Raw genomic sequence first — 26,406 nt, 5'->3', positions numbered from 1 at the left:
CATAAGTAGCAAGTAGGGCCAAGAAAAAGCCTTGGAGACAGAGGGGAGAGGCAGAAAGTATTTCTGTTTTCTGGCAGGAGTACTCCTGCTAGTACTGATGATAGGTCACTCTATGCCAGAACCTCCCTCGGGAAGACTTTGCACAAAGAAGAAAAAAGGCCTATTTTGCAAACAAAACATATTTTTTAAAGTTTTGTTTTTCTCTTGGGCTTATGATATATGAGAAGGCTCTGCAATCTCCCTTTTTCTTCTTTTTTTTGTGATTTTTTTTTTTTGTCCACCTTATTTGTCCATAAAATCTGCAACTGCTATAGACAGGATAAGGAGAGTAAGCACAGCTTTCTTTAGAGATGTATTGACTTAAAGCTTATAAACTTGAAACAACAATCAGCAAACAAAGATTAGGAAAAATAGCACAGTGTCCATACTAGAAATAAGTTACAGGAAGTGAACTAAAAAAAAGGAAGAATGCAGCCAAAACATCCACAGGAGTGGTGGTGGGGGAAGATAAGTACTATTATTAGAGCACCCGATATACACACAATTATTGCCCAAGAGTACCCAAGTTAATTCTGTTTCTCCTTTCTTCTCAGCACAGTTTCTTTATGAGTTTATGCAGACAAATGCAGTTATTCAACAGCACCCAGGAAGCAACTTATTTTTTCTCCCTAAAACTCTTTATCTTCTGAATTGTTCAACAGCTCTTCACTTATAAGTATATTGAGACTGCCAGACACACCAGGCAGTACTGCTTTATGGGCTCTCTACCATTTTTCTGCATTTAGTAACCTTTTCCTTCAACTATAAATTCACAGAGCTGCCATTTTCCCTCCAGAGCTTCTTCAGAACAGTCCATTACTAATGTCATTAATGTCAAGACATAAGAATTATTTTTCCTGTATCTTGTATTTATTTAGATAATTAATGCTTTAGAGGGAGTGGAGTCCTAAATTATCTTCCCAGGCAGCTTTTCACAGAGATGAACAGTTTTCTCTCCGGGGCTGTATTGCAGAGGGGGTTTTGGGTATGCTGCTTCCTTGGATATGCCATCACTGGGACACAGCTTGCAGAGGTCAATCCCCAGAATCTGCTTTCTTCCGAGATTTTAGCAAATCTTTTTTCTCCAGAAATATACTAACTGGAATGCTTTCAGTTTGTTGGGTTTCCTGTGGAATGTGTATCTGATTAACTGACACACTTCAGAAATAATAGTTCAAAATCAGCTGTTTCTGTAAATTTCCAATGTTGGATTTCAATGTGCTATTCCAGACCAGTAAATGGTAGGGTAGAAAAAGGATTCCTTTGAAAAATATTCTACTTCAGGATTTAAGATCACCAAATGTAGCACAACTGAATCCCTAAAAGCCCTTGTTGTTTGTTTTCTGCCTTCTACTTTCAGACTCAGAAATCTTTTTTGTCTTTCCCCCAGTGCTATCAGCACTTTGATTTCAACTAAAGACAGGCCTAGACCTATACACAAACATGATTTTCAAGTATTTATAATCTGGATGCAAGATCTGTAGCTCAACTAATCTTTAAATTTCAGATATTAGCTGTCTCAAATGAGCAATTTGATCAAATGTCAAAGAGATTGCTGATTTTCATAATCAATGAATTTTCATAAATGTTAAATGAGGTACAAAGCATAGTTTAAAAGCAGGTGCACATCAAGCCGATGAAGAAACCCTCATATGTGATCATCGCTGTTCTGAAAAATATCCGTATCCGGACAGCTCACTGAAACAACAAATCATTGTATACAACCAGAAGAACGCTCGCGTGGCAGCTGCTCCCCACGCATGAGCGCAGGAGGCTGGTGGCGGGGATTTCACAGGCGCTCAAGGTGACACTGCCTCAGCTCAGAGATAGAGCCTGGCTGCTCCCACTGCCTGCAAAGCCACAAGCAGTGCCCACAGGCATTCGAAAGAGCCCAGTGGCCCTCGCTCTGTTACTTCTGTGCACACAGATAACAGAGATAAGAGGAAAAGCAGTAGGCAGCAAGGAAAAGGAAAGAAAAATTAAATAAAGAAACCTGAGTAGCTGAATTGTACCTAAAGGAAATGAGATCACCACTTGCTTCAGATTCCAACCACAAACAACTGACAAGTAATCAAGAGTCATTAAAGTACAAGAATTTTTATGAATCACATTCAACTTAAAATCAGCGACTCTGGAAATTCCATACAAACAGCAATTTGAGAAAATAAGATTAAAGAGTGAGCTTTATATTTTTAACTTTATGAATAGTGATAATGTAACATTTGAAATCAATTTGTTTGCATTTCAAAATCTAATGGTTTATTCAGTAATTCCAGTTATTATCTCAAGAGCTAGAAGTAAACTGATTAAAAAATTTAACTTGGATAACATCAGAGAGAGAATACAAAATGTTTTACTGTAAAAGTACCCACGTTTTTCAAGATTAAGACAAAATAATCTAAATCAACTTTATACTGGAAAATTTCCCTTAAACTTGTAACACACTTTCTGACTGACTTAAAATCCTTTCTACCCTAATCCCAAAGTGACTGTAACCAAACACAGTTTGAGTCTGAAGCTACACTCCAATACGCAAAGCAATGGTAAATATAGCTATATTCTTTAAATTCTATACCCATAGCTGAGGCTACTTGATTCAATGACAAACTAATTTCTTTAACAAAACTGACAACAACAAGCTATTATTGTTATAGACGTGACAAGTCACGTCAATCTTTTGGCATGACTTCTAGGTGTTTTCTTAACTTTTGTATTCTTAATCACTGAGCAAATACTCACTGTGTGGTTTAACCCTGCTCTTTCATTTGAGATGACAGAGGTTTAAGCACACATAACTGCTTTTATGCAAATTTGAACTTCTCCATTCATAATGTACCATGAGTAGAGAGGACTTGAAATTCACGTTGGCAAAGCACACATTTTAGTAGTCAAAGGACTAATTCTGACGTTACTTATACTGGATGTAAACCAGAACACGCACCACATGGCCACCAGAATTCGGGCAATATAAAGCCTCAGGCCTAAATTTTCCTTGTAGAACAGCACATCTATAGCAGTTCTTACTACTAATATTTATAGAGTTATTTAACGCCCTGAAAGTTCTAGCCTTTTGGGGTTTACTGATGGACCACCAGAGTCAATGCATGGTGGATGGTATTTCTCTTGAGTTTTAATATTTTATCATCAGCTGTGAAAATGGACACTGTAACCAATAATACCTCCACCCTAGCAACTTCTGCACAACAATGCAAACCTCACAATCTCTTTCAGTACACCACCATGAGATAAAACCCCTGTATTTCTCTGAGGGTCAGTGTTCTCATCTAGCTGGAATGGAATGTTATCTTTGCTAAATTTGCTAAGTCAGGCCGGCCAATTAGTCTGAAACATTCAAGTTACTTCAACAATAAATTAAAAGAATCAGCAAGATTTTTACTTGAAACTGAAAACTAAAATACAACATCACAGTAACCCAAGAACTGCCTGGCTGTGGGTCTGATACTACTTGCTCTTCAGGGTTAGATCCACTGCATCTCACTTCTCTTTTAGAGAAGTGCTATATGACTGCAGACTCAAATCACATTAGGAGCTCATAATAAGTATATACATTTTCTTTACTCTGTAATATAATCCAGGTGCAAATAAAGCCCTATTATTAATAGCCTTGACTGCAAAAATTAGCAAATTACTTGAGATTTTGTGACTAGTTTTTTCTCATGTAGTTGCTGTACTTCTACTAAGCAGGTGAAGTACCTTCTACAAGGTCACTCTAGCACTTCCTTTACCACCTCTTTTTCTTCAGAAGTCTTTCCTCCTTCCATCCCGCCTACACCTCTGCCTAATTTTGGTAAGAGACCAAAGTGATGAAACCACGGACATGTAAAAGGAAAAGGAAATAAACTGTGGAAAGGACAATGTGGCTCTCAAAATACAAAACTTGTTCATGAATCTGTACAAGTGTTTCTCTCTTAAGCCTCATGACTTCTCATAATCAGTATGGACTGAGCAAGTAAGTTCCACTTCCACTGAGAGTCTTGCAGTAGGCATTTAACTTTATTCACTGGTCTTCCCAAACAACTTTGCTTTTGAGTTATAAAGACCCGCTTTTCCTCTGTCCTATCACAGTCTTGTCCTGGACAGAAGACATGGCCTGTAACCAGGCCCTTCTAAACTCTTGAGACATGCAATAGAGAATAAATGCTGACCCTGAAGCTACCGAAAATCCCTTGGTAGCAGAACCGGTCCTGTTTCATCCCTCCCACTCCCTGAGCATGTACATTTCCCATCTGTGCTGGCACGTCCAGCTTTGAGGTCAGAGAGAGGACATGGCAGAAGTGCCATGCTACAGATTTTCCAAGGTCTCTGCCTTAAGGCAGGGCACATGACAAGGTTCCAAGGATTTATTTTACCTGAAACTTCATTTCAACTCTTGTTGTGCCAGCCATTAGCCAGCTTAGTGAATCTAAGCACTGGAAATTATCTCATGCATCTCTGCTTCCCTAAGAGTGATTTAATGCTTACAGAGATAATGCAGCTGTAAGGTTACTTGGAACACCAAACAAACTTCTTTGCAGCTAGTTTGGATATCTTTCTACTAAACCACATTTTCAGTTCAGTGCAGTCCAGTGCCAGCTATAACTCATTTACCTATCTAGGTAGTACAAATATTTAGACCAAAGGAATTGGATAGCTTTAAAGCAGCACTGCAAACATGTCAACATTTCTGATCCGTAGCTGTCACCAGCCTGATTGAAAGACAGTGACACCACAGCCCAAGTCACTTCTCCTTCTAGATGTACTTAAGAAGTGCAGTATTTCTGTAAAACCTGCGTATATGACAAATGGCAGGAAAAGGGAGATTTGAATCTTGCTGTATCTTGTGTCAGAGTGAAGACAACAAATTTTTTTGGTTCATGGATCTGGAAAACAAGTATGAACCCGCAGGTTTTAGGGAGAAAATTAGGAACAGGGGGCATCTGCACAGCTTGGTCAAAGGTTCAGGGAGAAGATAACTGATCACACTTCTCAGGAAACAAAAAAATCAAGGAGGAAACACAGTTGCTCTAGGGTTTTTTCCCGGAAGTAGAGTTTGAAGAAGTCCTAGAGTGTCTTCCTTGGGAGCATGGAGGAGGAAGGAGAGGTGCTGCCCAGGCCTGGGGAGCCCCTCCTCTTCCTGCATCCAGGCTTTTCCCTGCTCTCCCTGCTGAATCAAACTATAACCTATTTCTTCATTTATTATGTGTAAGGTTGGTGTATTAAAATTAACTGAGTAAATGTTAGAGACTGCTTTTAAAATCTGGATTATTTCCCCCTCTGCAGAATTCATTCCTTAGGATAAGTTTAGTTGATGGCCACTACTCTATAAAAAATAAATAAAGAGTGCCATGGGTATTCTGCCCTTATTCTTTGTGCCCTGTTTCTTAGAGGGTCTAATTAGTTGTGATGTTGATCTATTAAGTCACTACAAACTGTAAAACAAATTTCTCTCCTGAAATTCAGAAAAGCTTATTCCTTACCTATGCTCACTTATGGACTTCCAGCTTGAGCTGCTTCTCTTGACTCTGTTCCTGCCATTCTATGAAATGAATTCCATGTGCTTTCTGCAAACATGAGATCTATTCTGATGCGAGCCTGAAGATCTGAACAGAAAGGAATAGAGAATGTAAGCAGACAGTACCTAAATAAAGGTATGGTAATACCACAGACTTGACACAGAAAATGGGGAGGGAAGAAGATTCACACCAGTTGTTAAGTGGCAAACATAGAAAGGTAGTCTCCTTAAGCTCTGAATTGTCAAGTTATGAAAACATTTCTCTTGAGGGAATTTCAGGTCAACTACTTCTCTGACCTGACCTCTAAAGAAACTGCTGTTCATCAGCTACCCAGCCTGTGGAGACCTACCTCACCTTAGTCACCTGCACTACCTGAAGCTAAACCCTATGAATACACCCACAAATATTATGTGCTTGTTTGCTGTTATTCACTGCATTGCTATAACATCATAGCATAATGTGAACAAAATCACATTTAGCTGGGCCAAGAAAGACTATCTATTGTGCTGGTTCTGCATTCTTAGACACCTGTCACTTCAAATCTCCATCCTCATCTCGTGAAATGAGCTGCTTTGAATATTTCTTTGGGAGGCAGAAATCATAAGAAAACCATGACCACTTTCTCACAAGCAGAAGATTGCTCAGGGCCAAGGAAGCATAAGAAATTTGGAGGAGATGAGTTTAGCACCCGCAGTAAGCCCCTAATCTGTGTCCTAACAGATTCCAGCTGGCATGAGAACTGCACCCTATTTGCGCCGATGTCCTGTGTTTCAGCTGAAGACAGCTCTCTGAAAACACACCTAGTGCTTCAAGCACACATTTTGACCCAATACTCCCTCCCAGCGGGCTGTGTTTTACCCACACCTGAAAGAGTTTAATCCTCTATTAATTAAAAAATCACTTGTGCTTCTCTCATTATGGGTAACACTATATGAATAAAATGCACCACATTTGCTTGTATCTCCAGGCATGTTTCATAGTCATGCTATGTTTATTGCTAATGTATATATACATACATGTTATCGCTGTTATCATTCTGTCATGTCTCCAGGCATGTTTCTAGACATTCCTTTCATAGCTTTCACTCACATTTCTCTTTTGCTTTTATAAATGTCCCTAAGGAATTGCTGACTGCCGCGGGGAAACCAAGGAACCCCTTCCAGAAATCTTACGCCGTATGAAGCTGTGTACTCGCCCTGACCGTGCTCCCCTTCCCCGAAACTGAAAAGCAGCATAAGGAATTTCCCCCTTGAGTCACCCCGCGGCTGTTCGCAGCGCGGTGGAGCGCCGAGGGGCGGTGCGGAGCCGCCCCAGGGCGGCGGCGGCGGCGGCGGCGGCGGCGGCCCCGCCCCGGCCCGGCCTTTATAGAGCCCGCGCCGCGCTGCGCCCCGCAGCCGCTGCAGCTCCGCGACCTCGGCCCCGCCGCCGGTAAGTGCCGTGTCTTTGGCGCCCAGGCGGCAGCTGAAGGCGCTAGTGCCGCGTCTAAATCGATCGGGGTGAAGCGAATGCTCTTAAAATTACATTGAAATTAAAAAAGAAAAAAAGCTACTGCGATGCAGTATCGCAGCAGCGGGGAAGGTCAGTTCTAGTTGCCACAGTATGTCAGAATTTTTAAAGGAATCAGCAGTATTGCTGTTTGTGGTGTGGAGGCTGGGCCAGACAAAAGTATCCATAGTAGCAAAGAGTAAATTACTTTCGTTGCTGCCAAATATGCTAAGAATAATTGTCATAATAATGTTTAAGGGAAGTATATCTGCTGAAATTTCATCTGAATCTGAAAAGCATGCACAGCCAAGTACCTGAGGCATGATTTGCTTTCTTGCATTATGACACCTGCTTACCAGCAAAGGTTGCATCTGCATTAGCATTTTCATTTGTGTAGTGTCTATTTGCCAAATGAATCTAGTGACCTTCTCTATATCCTATATTTTGGTCTACACCACTGTGTGTGTGAACTTAACGTGTGTTAGGAGTGTTCAATAATGAGCTATAGAGCACTTGCACTCCATTTCTTCCAAATAAAGTAAAACTAGAAGGTGCAATCCACATATTAGCAGGCATTCAGCCTTCAGGGCCAAACTGGAATTAGTCCAGTGTAGAAATCTGAAGCAGGTACAATGTGGAGCAGGTCTTTAGCACCAACTCAGTTCTATACATCCTCTTCCACTGCATTGCTTTTTTTTTTCTAATGTAAATATAGCTGAGAGTCCCATGGAATCTTATAAAAATCAAGTTTTACAGTTTTCTAAAAGTGAGAATGCTTTAAAAAAATACTCCCATGACTTGCATTGCAATTTAAAAAGAGAAAAAGACATATGGGACTTTATTGTACCCCCATTGTTTTTACAAGATAATTATTTGCCATTAGAAATATTGATTTATATGCTTGGCTACAAGATCCAGCTGCAGATAAGAAATCAAGACAGAATACGTTGTAAACCTCTAATATTGAAAATAAGTGAGGCAGCACCACCAGCAGACTCTTAGGAGTTGGCAGTGGTCAGAGGCATTTGGTGAGGTGGCCAGGTTTACCTAAGTGCTGAGCATCACTATGCAGCTGATAACGACAGAGGTAGGAGCTTTCTCTTTCATACCCTGAAGCTGCATGCTCAGTGCTCTCATTGAAGGAAGCAATGGTCAGGTAAATAGGTACAAACAGTTGGGTAGCAGCTAAATACATCTGCCAATTTCCAACTTCTAGTCCATTCTGCAAAAATTGAGTATGGATTTTTTTTCCAATTTCTCTTTCCCTGCTTCAGTTACACTCTTAAAAAAATCTGGTTGTATTGCTGCCTGTACCACAAAAGCTTCAAAGTATAACCTCTAATTTAATATATGGAAATAATAAGCAGATATCCTGCTGCAAGTAAAAGCTTAATTCTTCACCAGTTGTGTTGTAATTTATTCTGAAACCAGCTGAAGACAACAGAAGCAAGAAAGCTGACACTGCAGGCTACAACATGACACAAAATTCCTCTTTTATTTTCAGAATCAAATAATACAGATAGAAGAAGAACAAAGGGAGAAGTTAACTAACAACATGAAGTTACTCATCTTCCTCACAGTAACCTTGGGTGCACTTGTCACAGGACTAGAGTCTGTAAGTTTTAAGTATATCAAAAGCCTAAACTTATTTCATGGAGAAAGGCATAGCCAGCCTGCAAAGCAGAGGGAAAACCTTGAAGGACAGAACAAGAATTCATTGCTGAATAAATTTTCTGGCTTTCATTCTATGGCACAAATGTGAAGTACCAAGGTCACCAAAATGATAGGGGGAATTGATGGATGTTGCATCTTTGCTGCACTGCTTGGTGGAGAGGGTGAAGTTTCCTTCCCTGTTTTAGGGACAGTGATGATTAAGAGCTGCTTATGTTCTTACAGCATAAATAATTGCAGTGTTGACCTGATGCAGTGGCACAGCTCAGTGGGCTTTTCTGATCCTGGGTTTTTTTGGTGGTTTTTGTTTGCATGACATGGGATTAGTTTTCCTTCCTCGTTCTGCTTTGCTTAATTAGAGCTCCACTTCTCATTCATATCCAGATTCCACAGAGCACATTCAGCAGGTAGCTACATGCAAAAAATTAAACCGTTGAAGGTATGCAGAAGGGCAAAGATGATCAGACCACATAAAAGGAACTGCCTCCTTAAAAATCCTTTTTTTTTTTTCCTTCTCCTGTAGATTTATAGCTGGAAATACTACAAGCTATATAAACGCAGATCAGAACACAAGGGTAAGCATCTGCCTGTTCTATTTGAACCTAAAAGGAACTTATTTTCCTGTACTTATACAAGACAAAAGACCTTTAATGATACTGAAACACCCTAAAACTTAATTTTCAATTAAATTTCAATTTCACCTCTGCATTCAAATGTTTTGCCTATAATTAGTGATGTCTTCTACTTACAGAATGCCTTTGTTTGAATGGAGGAACATGCATTACCTATTACCTCTTTAGTGGAATTGGTCGTTGCATATGTCCAGATGGATACACTGGGATTCACTGTGAACTAGGTAGAGTATCTGTCTTTATTAATGCTAACTAAATTGATTGGAAAGGTCTAAGAGATAGTCAAAGAATTAATATGAAATGCCAAATGAAAACATTACCCAGAAACATGACTGGATAGCCTTTAGCAGTTTATGCTAACAGACTAAATGAGGAGAAGCAAGTAAACATTGGTGCAAAATCAGGATCTCTAATTTTTTTGTCCCTGCCTCCTCACTAAGGTTGCTTACCTCAACCTTACTTTTAGTTTGGGGTGGAAAAAATGAACTAGTTTGTGGGTGGTCAGAAGCAGAACAACTTATTATGTTGTGAATTTCACTTACACTTTAAAGCATTCTTTAACAGTTTAAGATACTCGATGCTCAAAATCCATACAGAGCAAATTTAATAACAGTATCTAGTCAGTCTGGATTTTGCACCTGTTTTTGAGTATAATGCAGGAACTTTTTTCCTCACTGGAAGGATTTGTCCACGTCTGTCACAGAACAATTACAAACAAGAGCATGCTGCTAATAAAATATTTATTTTCTCAGACACTGACAGCACATGCTATACTGAAAATGGGGAGGACTACAGAGGGATGGCAACAGAAGATAAATGTCTGCCATGGAACTTGCCCTCACTAATCAGGAGGGGTTATTACCATGCTTACTTAGAGAATGCTTTGCAGCTTGGGCTGGGCAAACACAGCTACTGCAGGTAAGAAAAGCATCACTCTTCTTGTGATAACTTCCATTATCACAGCCCCAGAGATGCTTTACTGAGAAACATGTTTTTAAAAAATAACATTACAGAGCTGAATTATTGACTAAAAATATTTGGAATGTGAGTTTCTGAAAGATTATTTTCCCTTACATATCTTGCAACAAAATATTTTGTTTTTTTCCAGAACACTTGGAATTTTAAAATACTATGACTTTTTAAAACTGTCTTTATGAAAAGATCTCTTTTTATATTCTAGAAACCCAAATGGAAGGAGCAGACCTTGGTGTTACACCAAAAGGGGATCTGCCATTCAAGAAACAGGTTGCGACATAGAGAAGTGTGGTAAGTAATATTAGTTTCAACACAACTGGGGTTTTGTTTGTTTGTTTTTTTTTTATTTTATTTTTAATAGCACAAGTTTGGAGTTTATATGTAAGAACATCTGAACAAAATTTTTCTTTTCACAGGGCCTACGTGTGGTCAAAGGAGCATCAGCAGGAACTTCAAGATTGTGGGTGGAAGGCAGGCAGAGGTTGAGTCTCAGCCTTGGATAGCTGGCATCTTCCAAACCATAAGGGGCATGGAGCACTTCCTGTGCGGTGGCAGCCTCATCGACCCCTGCTGGGTGCTCACAGCAGCGCACTGTTTCCACACTCCGTAAGTTTCCAATTCCATGGGCTTCTTGTTTGACACTTTCTTCAACTGATTTCTTGGTGTGATGCTCCCTGAGCAACCCTTTGGGATGCACCACAGTAAGAATGTTCCTTTGACTGTACAAAACAAGAGCAGCAAAAGAAACATTAAGCCTCTGGGAGCCCACATCTAGCAGAATGAACAAGCAAGATGTGGACAGTTGGGTGGGATGCAATTTAAACAATTCGGTGTATACCGGTGCCAAGATTTCATTTTTACCTCGGCCCTTCCCCAAACCTAATGATTGTACTGATGATGATGAGCTGTGTAATGCATCTATGGCTGTTTGTTGTTGACTTTTCTATGGAAAGCTTATCCTTTTGGCATCCTGTAGGGGATTCTTAAGGCCAACGCCTATCAGTAGTAGCAACCTGTTAGGCATGTTTCAAAATGTCTGAATATCTATCTTAATCCCTTCAAATGGAAAATTAGGATGCTTTTCTTCCGAATATTGGATCAACTTTCAAAGTGGACTGAAGTTCACTTTTTCTTATCAGCATTAAAATAAACATGAAACAGAACTGAGCCTGGATATCAGCAGCTGACCTTACTCCTTACTCTCAGAAATCAGTAGTCTTCATCAATCTCTCTACTCTCACTCAGGTCAAGAAGACCAATAAACAAATCTGTCTACAAAGTCTTCCTTGGCAAGTCCATACTGAATGTTACTGATGATAAAGAACAAGTATTCATGGTTGATGAGATAATCTCTCACCCTGACTTCACAGATGACACAGGTGGCAATGAGAATGATATTGGTAAGTGCTGTCTTGATAAAAGCCTTTAAAACACTGGGATAGGTGAAGGCTGCATAATTGTGGCACACATCTAAAAGACCAGAACCAGAGATGGGGGGAAAAGGGGAACAGGAACAGCCTGAAAACTAGGCACAAGTTTTGGTTGTGGTACATATCAGATGCAATACCTGGCAGGCAGTCTCTGGACCTGTGGAAGACATGGCTTTTCCATAAGCACTGGTGGCAGCATTGCATTTCTGCCGTTTTATTATGTGTCTGAAGATCAGACTGTATGTATAGTAAAAGATGAAAAAATGCATGTACAGTAGGTTTGATCATATAGCATGGGAATGCCATATCGGCCACCTCATTATCTGAAGGTTATCCTGAATTAATTCAGACTTTTATGAAAGTCTGGGTTCCACAAGCCTATTCCTAAAGCAACCATGTCAGAGATGGGTTTTTGCAACTTGAACAGAACAGACTTGTCACTCTCGCACTTGACATTTAGAATTCTACCACCGCTTCCAGATTCCTGCTGCTGCTAAAGTAAAGAAAATCCAAGAATATCTTTGTAAGCCATTCAGGATAGTGGGTGTCACCCTCTACAGCCAGTCAGAAAGTTGATCTTTTAAAACAACCAAAGATATTCTTGCAGATTATCTTTGCCTGAGCTATCAGCCTCTATCCTTTGAGGAAGCAAGTTCAAGTTGGAAGATTTGTCAATTTTAGTGTTGGGAAATGAATGTTTGTTGTTATTAAGTAATAACTCATTCCAAAAGCAATGAGGGGAGCCTTGTATAACCAGAACGAAATATAATTGTAACTATTCCAATTAACTGTACCAAGTACTGCTATTGTCAGAACTTCAGGGGAAAAACTTGCTTTACAAATCTAACTGTATCTTTTCTGACTTGGTTCATAGCTTTGATAAGGATAAAGACGACTTCTGGACAGTGTGCAGTAGAATCCAAGTATGTCAGAACAGTCTGCTTGCCAGAGAGGAACCTTTACTTAAAAGAGAATACTCACTGTGAAATAGCTGGCTATGGAAAACAAGATTTTTGTAAGTAAATGACTTCTCTTCCTGAAGCTGGTCTTCCACAGTGGTGGGAATGTGATGATTTTTACACCATTATCTGTGAAGTATTAAAAAAGGATTCTTTTCTATTGTATGCATTCCATATGCATTGCTTGAAGATGACCTTTGCTATCAGCTTTTCTATCTGATTTCCTATCTGATGCTTCTCTCTCATCAACATACAAAGTAAGGCAAGATGTAAACCACAATTTTTATCGTTCCTGATGTGATGAGGAGCAGAAAAAAATTAAAGTTGTGTGGGAAGATTAGCAAAGGATTGCATTTGTCCAGAATTTCCATCAAAAATTATTAAACTCTTTCCCTCTAAAAACTCAACTTTATATTTCGTATTTGGATCATTTGTTTTTCTCTTTGAAACTTATTTATAAACAGTAAAAGCAAACCAATACTGCATAAGGTGGATGTAAGAACCTCAATGGAAAATTGGAATGGTTATGCTAATTTAAATGCACAAATTGTGTTATGGGAGTGTTTCTTGCTTCTTTTTGTTTCTTGGAGGGTGAAAATAATGAAATACTTTTTTTTTTTTTTTTTTTGCAGATGACATCTTCTATGCTCAAAGACTGATGTCAGCCACTGTGAACTTAATATCACAGAGAAAATGCAAATATGAATACTATGACAATATTAGAGTTACTGACAACATGGTCTGTGCTGGGGATCCCGCATGGCAGATTGATGCCTGCAAGGTAAAATTGGTTTGGTTTATTTTCTAAATAATTTCAAATGCATGTACACTACTATATAGATCAGTTGGCAGCATCTTGTAATTCTACTAGTCACAAGAGCCTCTAATGCAACTAGAAATTACTAGGTGAAGTGGAGTTTACCTGTCGTGTGGCCAAATATCTGGAATAAAGTTGGAACCCAGAGTTAGGTTTTAGCCCCTCCAGGCCTTTCTTTGAAGGTGCAGGAAGTGCAGTATCTTAGCTACTGTTTTTCCTCAAGGTCTTATTTTCAATCTATTCAAGAAATAGCTAATAGATATCCATCAGAGGTATATTAGCAACTGTTGTAATCACAGTTTGCACATTAACTATAGCTTTGCAAGGGTAGATTACAGGGGACACTGAGCTCCTCCAGGTTCCTCAAAACTAGAGTTATTTCCCTGCACCTTACTGGGCAGAGTGACCATAGGAGCCACTGAAAAGAACAAGCATCCTCAAGTGTAAAAGTACCTTATGGACAGGGAGACAATTCTCTGATGAAGAATAGGGCATGTTGGCCTTGACCTTGTATCACTAGTCTTGTATCAGTGCTTATAAACTTAGGATGGGGATGGAGGATTGTTTTCCAAGGTAACTATTCTCTAGTATCAGTGCTTATAAACTTAGGATGGGGATGGAGGATTGTTTTCCAAGGTAACTATTCTCCTGGTATCCTGATAGGGGGAACTAGAGGCCTCCTCAGTTTTAGAGACTGTTCAAGTCACAGCAGATGCCAAACCTTCTGTTCCATTGAAGCAATGTTCTCAAAGATCAAAGCTTTAGCTCATAGGTCTTTACTAGCTTGCTTAATTCTAAACAATCATAGGCTCCATCTGCAGAAAATGACATAATGTGTTCTCTTTCTGTTGTCAGGGAGATTCTGGTGGCCCCATGGTCTGTGAGCACAATGGCAGGATGATGGTTTATGGGATTGTCAGCTGGGGAGATGGCTGTGCAAAGGAAAACAAGCCTGGTGTTTACACCAGAGTTACTCAATACCTTAAATGGATTGACTCCAGCATGAATGGGCTAGCTGCCAAGAGCCGTTTTCTTCCTGAACCAAAGTGACCTATTTTCAACAGCTGGACTGAAATGATAAAAATTTTGCCTATACTGACACCAGGACAGTGAAGACCTGAATGTCATAGGAGGCTTTCATTTTGAATGCTTGTGTGGTCAGTCACTCACATCAGTGTTCCTAAGGCATGAGGCAGAGAGAGGGTTGATATATTATCTTACTACTCTGAATTACCTGGAAACCACTCAGTGGGACGCTAAAATATTTAACATTTAAATGAGTATTCCCATGCATGGTACTATGCATAGCAACTTAGCTGTCTACTTCATTTATGAACCAGCATTTGCTCTGGAAATATTGATACAGTTTCAACTTGCTTAACTCAGGTATTCATTTTATACCTGACCTGAGTCTAAAATCTCCTCTCATTGTACTGAATAATACCAAGTCTCAAGTCCCACAAACACAGTCTGTTAAGACCAGTACTGAGAGAGTGATCAGACTTGGCATCAAAAAGTTGGGGGAAAAAAAGTAGTAGCTGAGGCAGCATTACAAACTCTTAATGTATTTCACTTAAGAACTGTGCTGCAAGAAGGCAAATTGGAAACTTGCTGGACTTCCAGGTCACATGTGAAGGTGTCTGTATCCCCTGGAAAGTCTGATTATGCAACCACTCTACATGTACCTATGCACCCTGGAGAAGATTTAAGGACTCAGCATTTGTTGAATGCTGCAGGCATCAAGAGTCAGAAATTTATTTCCATTCATTTAACTGATATTATATGGAAGTGATTTTTTTTTCTCTTCAAGACTTATCCTGGGTTTATTTTTAAACTTATCATTGTTTTGTAGAGTTGAGTTATTTGTCTGAGGGCTGGAACCTCAAGCTTTATTTAAATTATTTTTACTGTGTTTAACTTATTGTTTGTACTATGGATGTTAAATATCATTAAAAAACCTTCTTCTTATGTGTTTGTTTCTCCTCTCTAAAAATAGAAGGGCCACTCAAAACAGAATTGTCATTATTAAGTTCTAATGTGACTGTGATCTTCCTTAGTGAAACATAAATATTTGAACTTTCTGATTAGTGAAGAATTTGATATGCATAAGCTAAATTCTCTTTTTCCAAAAACCACATGGGTGTTTTTGAAAAGGCTACTACAGCTGTAGCTTCATGTGGTCTGGGTACATCAACCTTGCACACTGGTGATGGAATGATAGGAAGAAAAGCCTTGATGAAGTCTGGTCCTTGAGACTCAAGACTGAACTAGGTACCATCTCCACTCTTTGCAGTGCTGTTATTGTTGTCATCTGTCCTTAGACTTCAGTCCCCTTTCTATAAAAGGGGTGGGACAGCACTTCCCTTTTCCCACAGATCTGCCTGGCTCTGAGCTGTCAGGAGTGAGAGTTGACAACTGTGTGACTGTACTGTGACTAATGCCCTGACAGGGTGGTGGACAGGGACACCAAGCACTACTGAAACATGAAATGATTACTGACAGTGCTGGATTGCAAACTGTTAGGCAATGCAACTTGTGCAAGTTTATAAGTGGAGTTTACCACTGTGTGTGGTAGAGTTACTTGGGGCAAATTTGTGGACTCCTGATTCAAGTTTGTGCAGGGAGTTGGTTACAATTGCATTGTTTCTGGAGTTAGAGATCTCATGTGAGAGATTGGAGACTGAGAAGAAAAGGAGGAGTTGGTTACAATTGCATTGTTTCTGGAGTTAGAGATCTCATGTGAGAGATTGGAGACTGTGAGAAGAAAAGGACCTCTTCACTGCTTCTTTTGACAAGTACCAGTATGGCTTGACCAGTGCTGGCAAAAAATGCTCCATGCCCAAAGTAAGCAATGGCCATACAGTCTTAGACAAAAAGTATACTAAGTTTTAAGCATGTCTTTGCTACAACTTTCTTACTTCAGTATTCCACTTTAATACTTATCAAAATACTTAAATCAGTGAATCTTCAGCAGGTGGAGAATATAAATAACTTCATTTCCATTGCATATGATTTTTATGGCAATGAACAGTATATTTATAATCAATTTCTCTATGCTTTTTCTACTCAGAGATATAATTTAAATTTCAGCTTATTTCCATCATTATGAATATAAGCAAGAATGAAAAAGGAGTGAAAAATAAAACTTGCATTTAGGACTCCTTCAGTCTGAAGTCTAGGGAACTCTAGGTAAAATATAAAGATAGGGTCTTGAAAGCAGAGAGTATTTAGGTGCTGTTTGGGTGTGCATCTTTTTTGTTCTTTATATTGGATAAGTTAATCCAACAAAAATTAAATTTTTAGACAAACATACACTATACATACACCTCTGCTCTGGCTGCTATACCATTTTATATAGTCTCTTTCAATGTTCTTTGCATAATTTTGGCCCCACTGCTACATCAGAGCCTAGAAAAACAAAGGGCAAATATGAAAGCACAGTTTTGTAAAACTTCCTCTTCCTGCAATAGAATCCACAGGAAATATTCTCTTTCCATGTTACAGAGAGTGAGCAGGTGTTGATCCAGGTTTAGGTGCTGGTGAAGATGGAAACAGCCCAGAGAACTGTGCATAGAGGCTGGCAAACACACCTGCAGAATGACAAGAGCATGACCAGAGAAAATGGTTTTGGAAGATATTAGATATCTGCTGGGTCCAAACATACATGCAAGACAAAATATGATATCATAAAGCTACTCTTAGTTAATATGGTTCATTGCCTTCAGGTATTTACTGGCACTAGAGAGGAACAGAATAGGAGTCCAACAAGTATTTAGAAACAGCTCAGAGGTGGGCATCAGCCCAAGTGAAGAGATCATACTCTTGGAAGCCTTAGAAGCATGACTAACATGATCTCAAGTTCCTACTTATCTTCAATCCTTCCACAGAAGAAACACATCAAATAAAGAGGAAAAAGCAGTATCCGATGTGTCCAGAGCACATAGGAAGCTTGTTTAACCTGTCAGCTCTTAGAAGGAAGTAATGCATCCTGAATGAACAGACCACTTGACCTTATATAGCTGAAGCTTTCTTCATGGAAGTGAAACTAAAATGTGACTCAAAGCACTTAAAAATAAAATCTGTTTTAAAAAAAATGAAGGGATGAGGAAATGTAACACATCATCACCTATTTGTTACACCACTTCCATGTGGAATTGTATGCATGAGAGTATTTTGCTTGTGCATATTGAAACCTGAACTAAAAATCCAACATGACTATTTGGTCACTAAGCCTTTGGCTATCTTTTGACATGTAACCACAGCTCTTGTTTTAGGCCTAACGAGTACAGAATTTATCCATAAAAAGAAAATCAAATCTTTCTGCATCCATCAGTCTTGTAATTTCAGGTTTCAGATATCTCCATCTTAAGCTGAAGTAAAAAAAGTGACATACTTGAAACACTACATATTCACTGAAGAAAAAATCTGGGTTCCAACTTGGTCTGGCATAACCCTTCTACATCCATCACATCTCACGCAATATACAAGTGGACAATCTGATCAGAATTTGGGTTGTACTGTTTAACCTTTTGGCAAGTAAATGAAATGGAACTATGAGAAGTAGAAACACGTACATTTGAAGGAACAAGGACTATGTACTTAATGAACAGCAAAATGAGATGCAGACCCAGAAGTCAAGCATGAAAACACATGCAGACCCACATGAGCAGTATGCTCAGTTCCTGTGTGCAGTTCCACATCTACAGCCAACAAGTTGACTCATTCAGATTTAGGCAGCATCTGCCTGGTAGATGCTACGGTTCTACACTAATGATCTCTGAAGCTGGAAAGGGCTGTGAGAATACCAGCATCCAAACAGAATCCAGAGTGAATGCAGCAATCCAGAGTTATTGAAAATGAACAAGATAATGAAGACAAACAGGAATAACCAAATGCACAGAAGTAGATGAGTGATGACTGGTACTGAAAGAGATCCAGAAAGCATTGCAGACCACAGGCTGGATTTAAGTCAACAGCGCTGAGTAAAAAACTGTAAACATACTGACACGTACCTCAGGGCACAGTTTGTAAACCTCAGAACAAGGCAAACACTCAGCTGTGTTTTGTTTTGAGTGTCATTCTTCTTGATGAGAAGACAACTGTAATCTACGGTCCAGAACGTGACAAGGAGAAAAGACTGAAAACATTCCAGAAAAGCAAAATCTACAAGGGACATTTTCTTCAAAAGAGAAAAGGCTGAAGCAGAGAAGGGAATGAACTGTTCTCTGCATCTTCTGGAGATGGGGCGAAAAGCAATAATCTTGTTTGCAGGAGTAGTGAAGCATAAAATAAATGGAATTGAGTGGTGTTGGGCCTGATCCACTGGAATTTTTCAAGAAAAAATTTAAACAGAAATAAAATAGTTGGTTTGGATTCTTGCAATGCAACTGAAAGGTATTTTGAGAAATCATCTAACCTCAGGTTCCCTGCTTTATTATGAAATCAATGAACATGTTCAGTGACTGAGATGACTACATGAAAATACAGACATTGCAGGGAAATTTAGAAATAATATTACACAATTTACCCCTCTTTTTAAAAAGTGGCTTTAAGAAATGGGTCCTATAAAAGAAAATAGTCTGGATTTCTGAATTAACAATTAAAGGCAAACCTCTTAATGCTAGACTAATAACTATAAAGAGTTTTGAGCAAACCTTTCAGTGACTCTTAAAAAAATAATATTCTAGAAAGGACTAGAATCAAATTGTTTCCATGTCCCACTGGACAAAATAATGTCAATGAATAACATGTGCAGCTGGCAAGAGAGTAAAATTATTATCCCCCACTGGATGGTGGAAATGTTATTTTTTCTACTGAGTAACTGAAAAGTGGTTTGTATGTAATGCTATGACTTGGCATCATACACATGAATTACCTCAGCATGCTTTGAGCTAGAGGCCCCTGGGTGTGTGATAAAATCTCCCAAAGCTCAGTACTATTGTAGGAGGCAATCACAGAAAGAGATGAAAATTACAGGCAACCACAAGTCTTTGCTAGTCACAGATTTATGCATTTTGGGATTTGGTGCCTGTTTGGTGACAGTATAATTCCAGAAAACCAGATGGACACATTTACACATCCACAGGCAGTTTCACATTTATTAGAAATGAACCAAAGTATCTCTGCTAGTCATAGCTGAGATGTTCCAAGTGCAGTAAATTCATAACAACAACAGTAGTAGTTAAGAATTACTTACCACAAATTCTTCCCTAAATTTTCTTGCCGTGTGGCACAAAACTTTAGCCTAAGTTAAAACAAAGCATGCCCAAGTGACATAAACCAGAACATCACTACAGCTGTTGAAATTGCAGCTGTTCCATGAAGATCACAGCATGTACTTGGCATTACTACAGCATGTTAGCACCCATGATAAAAAAATCTTCCCTAATGTTCCAACTCCTTCATCTTCACATGCACCTGCAAAGTCTGACACATTGCAAATTTGTGTGGTTGGATAATATTTTTATTTTTAAACATGCTTATGTGCTATGTTAACGGCAGCCCCAGCCACATGAAGGACTGCCTTAAACTGCTGCCTGTGACCATCTTAGTCAAATTTTGCTCTAGAACTTGCTAGACTGTACCTGAGCCAACACTGCAGAACAGCAAGGGGGTTTAAGTAGCTGCCATTCAAAATTGAATTGATTTATCTCAGAAATTATTTTCCTTAGACACCTTGCATTTGAGATCAGTGTATTTGATTAAAGACATCACATTTTATGTATCCTCTTAAAGAACAAGCAATTCCGAATTTAATTTCAAATTAGACATACACAGATAAATTAGAAATATTTTTCCAGAACAACCCAATTCCATCTGAAATAACCGCAATTAGGTTTATCTTACATATTAAATCTTTTGTCCTCTAAGAACACTCTGTCTTACATTAACTGTATCCTCTATTTACAACAGGCCTGTTTTAATACACACAGCATCAAGAGATTTGGTATTTATTACCTGGAGAGACAAATCAAATTTTTTTACATTCTGTAGCTGAAACCAGGCTACAGAAATGTTTTCTGATGGTCAACTTGACTCAGTCTTAAAACTAAATTAAAGGTATCTTAAAACATTCACAGGGAAAATTATACCAGCCACAAACTTTACTCTTAAAAATTTGGAACAGGTTTTATTTTTACAGTCCTATTCTGTAAAATACACATATGTCCTCCTCAAGCATGAAAGCAATCATATGGCCAGGAAAAATATTGACTGTTCAGAGGCAACAGAACTGTCACACATATAAGATGATAAGTGGTGGAAGAAGATAAAGAAACAGTGGATTTCAGCCTCCCAAGTTTATGAGTGCTTTGAACTGCAAAGCTTAAAAATAAAGTTTGTCACCTGACTGTGATCTATGCCAGCAGTCTTTTATATCAACAAACCTGCAATAATAATAAAGATATGCATTATTAATACATTGAAAATGCCAGGAGACAGCAATATTTAAAGAACTCTCTGGAACCAGATAGCGAATCTCAATGAAAATACACCAGACTCCAGAGGCAGGCTATACATACCTGTGCTGGCACTTACACTGACAGACTTTGTGTCAGTATAAATAAAGAGACAAGTATACAGGAACAATGAAATATTATGGTTTTCACTACATTAGTTTAAATTAATTATCTTTGCCTGATGGGACAATTTCACAGCTACAAAGACTGTGGTAACAAGGTTCAAATTTCACAAGTACCAGAGATTTTCTGCTATGCTTTTTCCTATTAAACATTCATGTCGAGGGCTGAAGTTTTTATATATATGTAATGTATTTTACTGACTTAATCCCAAAGAATCCCACAAGTCTCCAGCATCTGAGCTCCTGCATTCAACTTGAATGAGAAAATAGGCATATCTGCTGGTATATTCTAGTTTCTATAGGGACAATCAAGATTAGATGCTATTTAATTATTGGATTTTCTTTGTCTGGTATCTGTTAAACTTGCCTGGACACTACCATTAACATCACAGATCTTTAATTATTGGATTTTCTTTGTCTGGTATCTGTTAAACTTGCCTGGACACTACCATTAACATCACAGTCTCCAGGCTCTTCCAATGGCAAAGAGCATTTCTGTAGGAGCTTTCTCTCATAGAAGGTTACCAGTAACCCAACCACGTTATTGGTATCACTGCACAGGAGCCAATGGCTAATTTTTATTAATAACAAACCCACTGCCAAACAGAGCTGTTAGTGTTGTATTTTTAGTAGCAGAATCTTAGTGTGGAAAAAAAGATACATCAAGACACAGTTTATACATTAAGCTTTACAGAAAAGAAATGAAAAGGTCTTTATCTCAAAGATACAGGTAATCAATTTAGAGACTTATGAGCTATTAGAAAAATAATGTTTTAAAGGAGGAATGCAAATATAGCAATGACAAGCATACCTTTAATACTGAATGATCTACAAGAGTGATTGAATTCTTATCTCCAGATTTAGTACTGTGTTTGGGCCAGCCTCATCTCCTATTTTATATGAAATAATCTCATGCCTACAAAGCTCCCAGCAGACAAGACAGATCCCCTGATTTAAATCCAACTCTATTAAGAGTTTTATGAAAATCTGCAGAAAAATTAAGTATGTCTTTTATTGATTGGTCTAGATAGACTCCAACTTGTTAGGTGCCTAAGGTGGCAGTGAGGCGCGAGCATCTCCATCCCTGTCCCGGCAGCCAAGGCACAGACCTGCCGCTAGATGGGGGAGCAGCCTCGGAAAACGAGACGCTGTCGCTCGCAGCCAATGCACAGGCAATCCCTTGAGCACGTAAATCACAGTGAAGTGGTTTTATTTATAGCACAACCTTTGCCCCCCTTCCACCCAATACTTATAAAAAGGTAAGCATAGGACAAACAGTAGTTAGTCAGCCATTTAAGTATATAACTCATCACTTCTATTTATGATCCTGCCAGACAAGTCTGTGATTCCTCACTGACATTTATAATCCTGCATTTTCCTGATCTATCTAGACTACAGGTAATGCTAGCACCTTTACAGCAGCAGAATGGCCAGAACGCTGTCCTGATGAGAACCTCTTGCCACAACAAAGACAGTTACTTTGTGAACAAAACATAAACAAACAAACAACCCCCCAAAACAAAACAAAACAACCCGACAACAAAAACAAAAACCAAACAAAACCAAATAAAAGCAAATATTTCATGTCACGTTCACAGGAAGTCGTGGAAGGCATGGAAACAGCGGGAAAAGTGTTTAAGAACCTGCAAAAGCGTACTACACCACATAACCATTTTCCTCCACCAAAGCACGAGCTCGACTGAAATAGCACAGCCAAAGATAATATGGCACACAAAGCACAAGCACAAGCAAACACTAAATCTTACCTAAGAAGAGTAACAGTTATAACTGTGTTGAGTGGGAACGCTGACAGTGATCCTCCCTGAGCCGCTCTAAAGCTCTGGATCATTAAAACGTGCCCGCCAATTGCTGCCGCTTGAGAGCATCTGCTGAGAGCATCTCCCGCCGCCTCCACGCTGCCGGCTCCGCTGGGGGAGCCCGCGCCTCGCGGCGGCGGGGCCGGCACGGCGGGATGGGCACGGCGGGATGGGCACGGCGGGATGGGCACGGCGGGGCCGGGACCGCGGGATGGGCACGGCGGGATGGGCACGGCGGGATGGGCACGGCGGGATGGGCACGGCGGGGCCGGGACCGCGGGATGGGCACGGCGGGATGGGCACGGCGGGATGGGCACGGCGGGATGGACACGGCGGGATGGGCACGGCGGGGCCGGGACCGCGGGATGGGCACGGCGGGGCCGGGACCGCGGGATGGGCACGGCGGGATGGACACGGCGGGGCCGGGACCGCAGGATGGACACGGCGGGATGGGCACGGCGGGATGGGCACGGCGGGATGGGCACGGCGGGATGGGCACGGCGGGGCCGGGATGGCGGAGGCAGGAAGCCCCTGGCCAGCGGGGCGTGCGAGGACAGAGCAAGGCGGCCCAGACTGCGGCAGCCGTGTGTGTTGTCATACAAATGCCGTGCACAGGGGATGGTGCCTTCCCCAAGGGACATCCCGGGCACCCGCAGTGGTGCGAGGCTGTAACCCCCGCTTATGAAAGTAGTAATTCCCATATTGTTATAAGAATAGTAACTTCAGGCCGTGTGGCGACATCTCAGTAGGAACCAACTCGCTGCTTTGGCCTGAGAGATGCTGACTCTTCTCCAGACCACTTCTACACACAGGTGACTCCAGTCACTTGCTACACACAGAGACAAATACTTTGCTGTACTTTGCCGAGTTGGAACAACATAGTGCAATTTGCTTTGAATTCGTTTAATCTCTTGGATTTTGGACGTTTGAAATTTTAACTTCAAGACAACACCCACAAAGTTTCTACTCAGTCCTTAACTGCTTTCTTAAGGTAATGCAAACATACTCAGACAATAGGCAAAAGTTTGTTTACAATTTACTTTTCACGGTCTTCATATCTGATACCTGACACATTCAGGCAGGGAAGCGAAGTATGGTCAAGGATTTCTGAAAAAATGCTGCCATCGGAAACTGCATCAACATTTTCAGAACCCAACTGATCTTACATTGACTAATTATTGTGATCTATTCAGGCATCAATGCACAGCTAAAATGACAAATCTTATCAATTTGTTCAAGAAGTTGTCCCATTCTGGAAGTAAAAATGGCATTACAATATCAAAATAGGTGTAACACAAAGATTAACAGAGCATCCAGCCAGAGAGCACTTGAATGTGTTTAATAAGTAAGTCTGCACATCCCTTTGCTACAGTTGTCTGATTTGTGTTATCACTTGTTACCAAATTTTAGCAAGCCCATGACCCAAATATTATCATTCTGAACCTTGGAAACAAGAAACTGTTAAAGCATGTGTGACTGGAAAATTGTAAGATTAAGAAAATTTTCAGGCTCTGAATTACTGCATTCACATATTTTTAAGAAATATAAGATATATGGTAAATATAAAGAATCCTAATTCATCATTCCATTAAAGATTACTTTAAAGATTATTTTCTTCTTTACACATGACAAGAATTCAGTATGGCTTAAAGAAGTAAATTAACAAAAGAGAATACTTATTTCATCTCATTCTGCAGATGGCAAAAAAACATGACAGTCAGAATGCTGAGATATTCTGCATTTCTCACAAATTACTCACCCTCATTAGAAACAGGTTTTGTAACATTTAAATAGGTTCGTTACTTACTCAGACTATTACAAGAGCACAGCACATAAAAAATTACCCAGTTTTTAGGTTACTATTGATATTCTTTATGCATCACTTAAGTTCTAAAACTATGCCAAATCCTCCATTCCTTTTAGAGTTATTTCTGCTACAGATATATGATGTACTGCATTTTGACAGCAAATGAGACCAAGCTGTGGCAACCAGTATTGATTCAGAAGTTAAAGGAAGAGATAAATAATTGTCAAAATCTTCAGTGATTAAAAAAAAATATTTCTAGAATTGATATCCTTTGCAAAAATTGATTATTTAAATGCCAAGCATAAGTAAATATCTTTGCTTTTTTTTTTTAAGGATAAATTCTACCTGACAATGTGACGATAATTCAGCATAGAAGTCTTTCTAGAGCATTCAGTTATGAATTAAATTAACGTTAACCGTAAAGAAATAAATTTCCTCAACAAGATTCATGTGACCTATTAACATATGCTACATAAATTCAAGACTGTATTACACAGGAAAGATCTCTCTCATGCAAAAATGGGAATTAAGCAGCCATCATTCCCAGGACCTGCTGAAGAAGGGAGTCTAATGAAGCAGCTCCTACTGTTACTGCCTGGGCTGCACTCTGCGTGGCAGCCTTCCAGCATCTGCAGGAAGGTTATTAAAGCCACAACAATGGCAGATACTTAACGTGTGTCCCTGGGATGGACACGGTCCAGAGAACTGATATCTTCTAGCACATGTATGAACACAGAATTGTGCACCTTAGTGCAAACACCTTTATTGGCTTGCATAAGTTAATTCTTCTACCAGTGTTTTTCATCATGGACAGCTCCTGATTTTTTAATTCTCTGACACCAAGACTTATTGGGCCTTTCAAAGCATGAACATAGCTGATAACTTCTTCAGATCTTTTGGAACACAGTGCAGATACATCACTCTTCAGCTATGAAACATTCAGTTCTCAAATCTCAACAGCAGATGTTCAGTCTAAGAGTAATTACAGTCACTTCAAGAGCCTGGGGTGCATTTTCTACACTCTTTGGAGTCTATTCCTGGTCTCTTCACCACAAAACCTACTCTAACTTGTGTGTTCCCTTTCTGCTTCTGTGCTTGTCCATCTCTAAAAATAGGTTTTAACAGTTGCAATATTTCTCTATTCACTGGGTGAGTATGTCCACCTTACATAAAGAGGCATATCATGCAAATATATATTGAGCAGATTTTCTTACTATAATCATAGAATCATAGAATATCTTGAGTTGGAAGTGACCTACAAGGATCATCAAAGTCCAACTCCTGGCTCTGCACAGAACAGCACCAACAATCACATGTGCTCGAGAGTGTTGTTGAAGCAATTCTTGAACTTTGGCAGGTTTGGTGCTCTGACCACTGCCCTGGGGAGTTGTTCCAGAGCCCAATCACCCTCTGGGTGAAGAACCTATCCCTAATACCAAACCCAAACCTCCCCTGACACAATTTCATACCGCTACCTTGGGTGTCATCACTGGCAGACAGAGATAAGAGATCAGCGCCTGTCCTTCTGCTCCCCCTTGCAAGAAAGCTTCAAAATTCCAAAGAAAGTGCAAAATTCCACTAGAAGAAAAGGTGTGATGCAGCATGAATAGAGGATCTTAAAAAAATCTGGTTATTTACTGTCTTTTCTTTTTATCACAGCCCAGCCCTCCTCTCCCCCCACC

General features: G+C 39.7%; 1 protein-coding gene and 2 long non-coding RNA genes across 4 annotated transcripts; 2 read left to right on the top strand and 1 right to left on the bottom strand.

Annotated features, from left to right (window-relative positions):
- The first annotated feature begins 6,954 nt into the window (after window positions 1-6,954).
- On the top strand, window positions 6,955-15,433 carry PLAU (plasminogen activator, urokinase). Of its 2 annotated transcripts, none has more exons than XM_068197429.1 (11): window positions 6,955-6,984; window positions 8,542-8,652; window positions 9,232-9,283; window positions 9,460-9,564; window positions 10,093-10,258; window positions 10,521-10,606; window positions 10,732-10,921; window positions 11,561-11,715; window positions 12,620-12,760; window positions 13,337-13,485; window positions 14,377-15,433. In XM_068197429.1, exons 2-11 carry the CDS (start codon window positions 8,593-8,595, stop codon window positions 14,569-14,571), a joined length of 1,299 nt encoding a protein of 432 aa, XP_068053530.1. In that variant the 5' UTR covers window positions 6,955-6,984; window positions 8,542-8,592; the 3' UTR covers window positions 14,572-15,433. The 2 variants fall into 2 exon arrangements, with proteins under 2 accessions (XP_068053530.1, XP_068053531.1); XM_068197430.1 differs by lacking the exon at window positions 6,955-6,984 and adding an exon at window positions 7,107-7,130.
- LOC137477973 (uncharacterized) lies at window positions 10,763-12,350 on the bottom strand. Its single transcript, XR_011001321.1, has 2 exons — window positions 11,883-12,350; window positions 10,763-11,028 (listed from the first exon to the last, which is right to left on the bottom strand). It is a non-coding gene; the product is annotated as an uncharacterized lncRNA (long non-coding RNA).
- On the top strand, window positions 13,492-14,371 carry LOC137477972 (uncharacterized). Its single transcript, XR_011001319.1, has 2 exons — window positions 13,492-14,094; window positions 14,158-14,371. It is a non-coding gene; the product is annotated as an uncharacterized lncRNA (long non-coding RNA).
- Window positions 15,434-26,406: the final 10,973 nt, after the last annotated feature.

The sequence above is a fragment of the Anomalospiza imberbis genome, chromosome 8 (genome assembly GCF_031753505.1).
Source record: "Anomalospiza imberbis isolate Cuckoo-Finch-1a 21T00152 chromosome 8, ASM3175350v1, whole genome shotgun sequence".
Taxonomy (NCBI): Eukaryota; Metazoa; Chordata; class Aves; order Passeriformes; family Viduidae; genus Anomalospiza; species Anomalospiza imberbis.
Note: the sequence above shows the minus strand (reverse complement) of the source record. Positions and strands in the feature narration are given on the sequence as shown.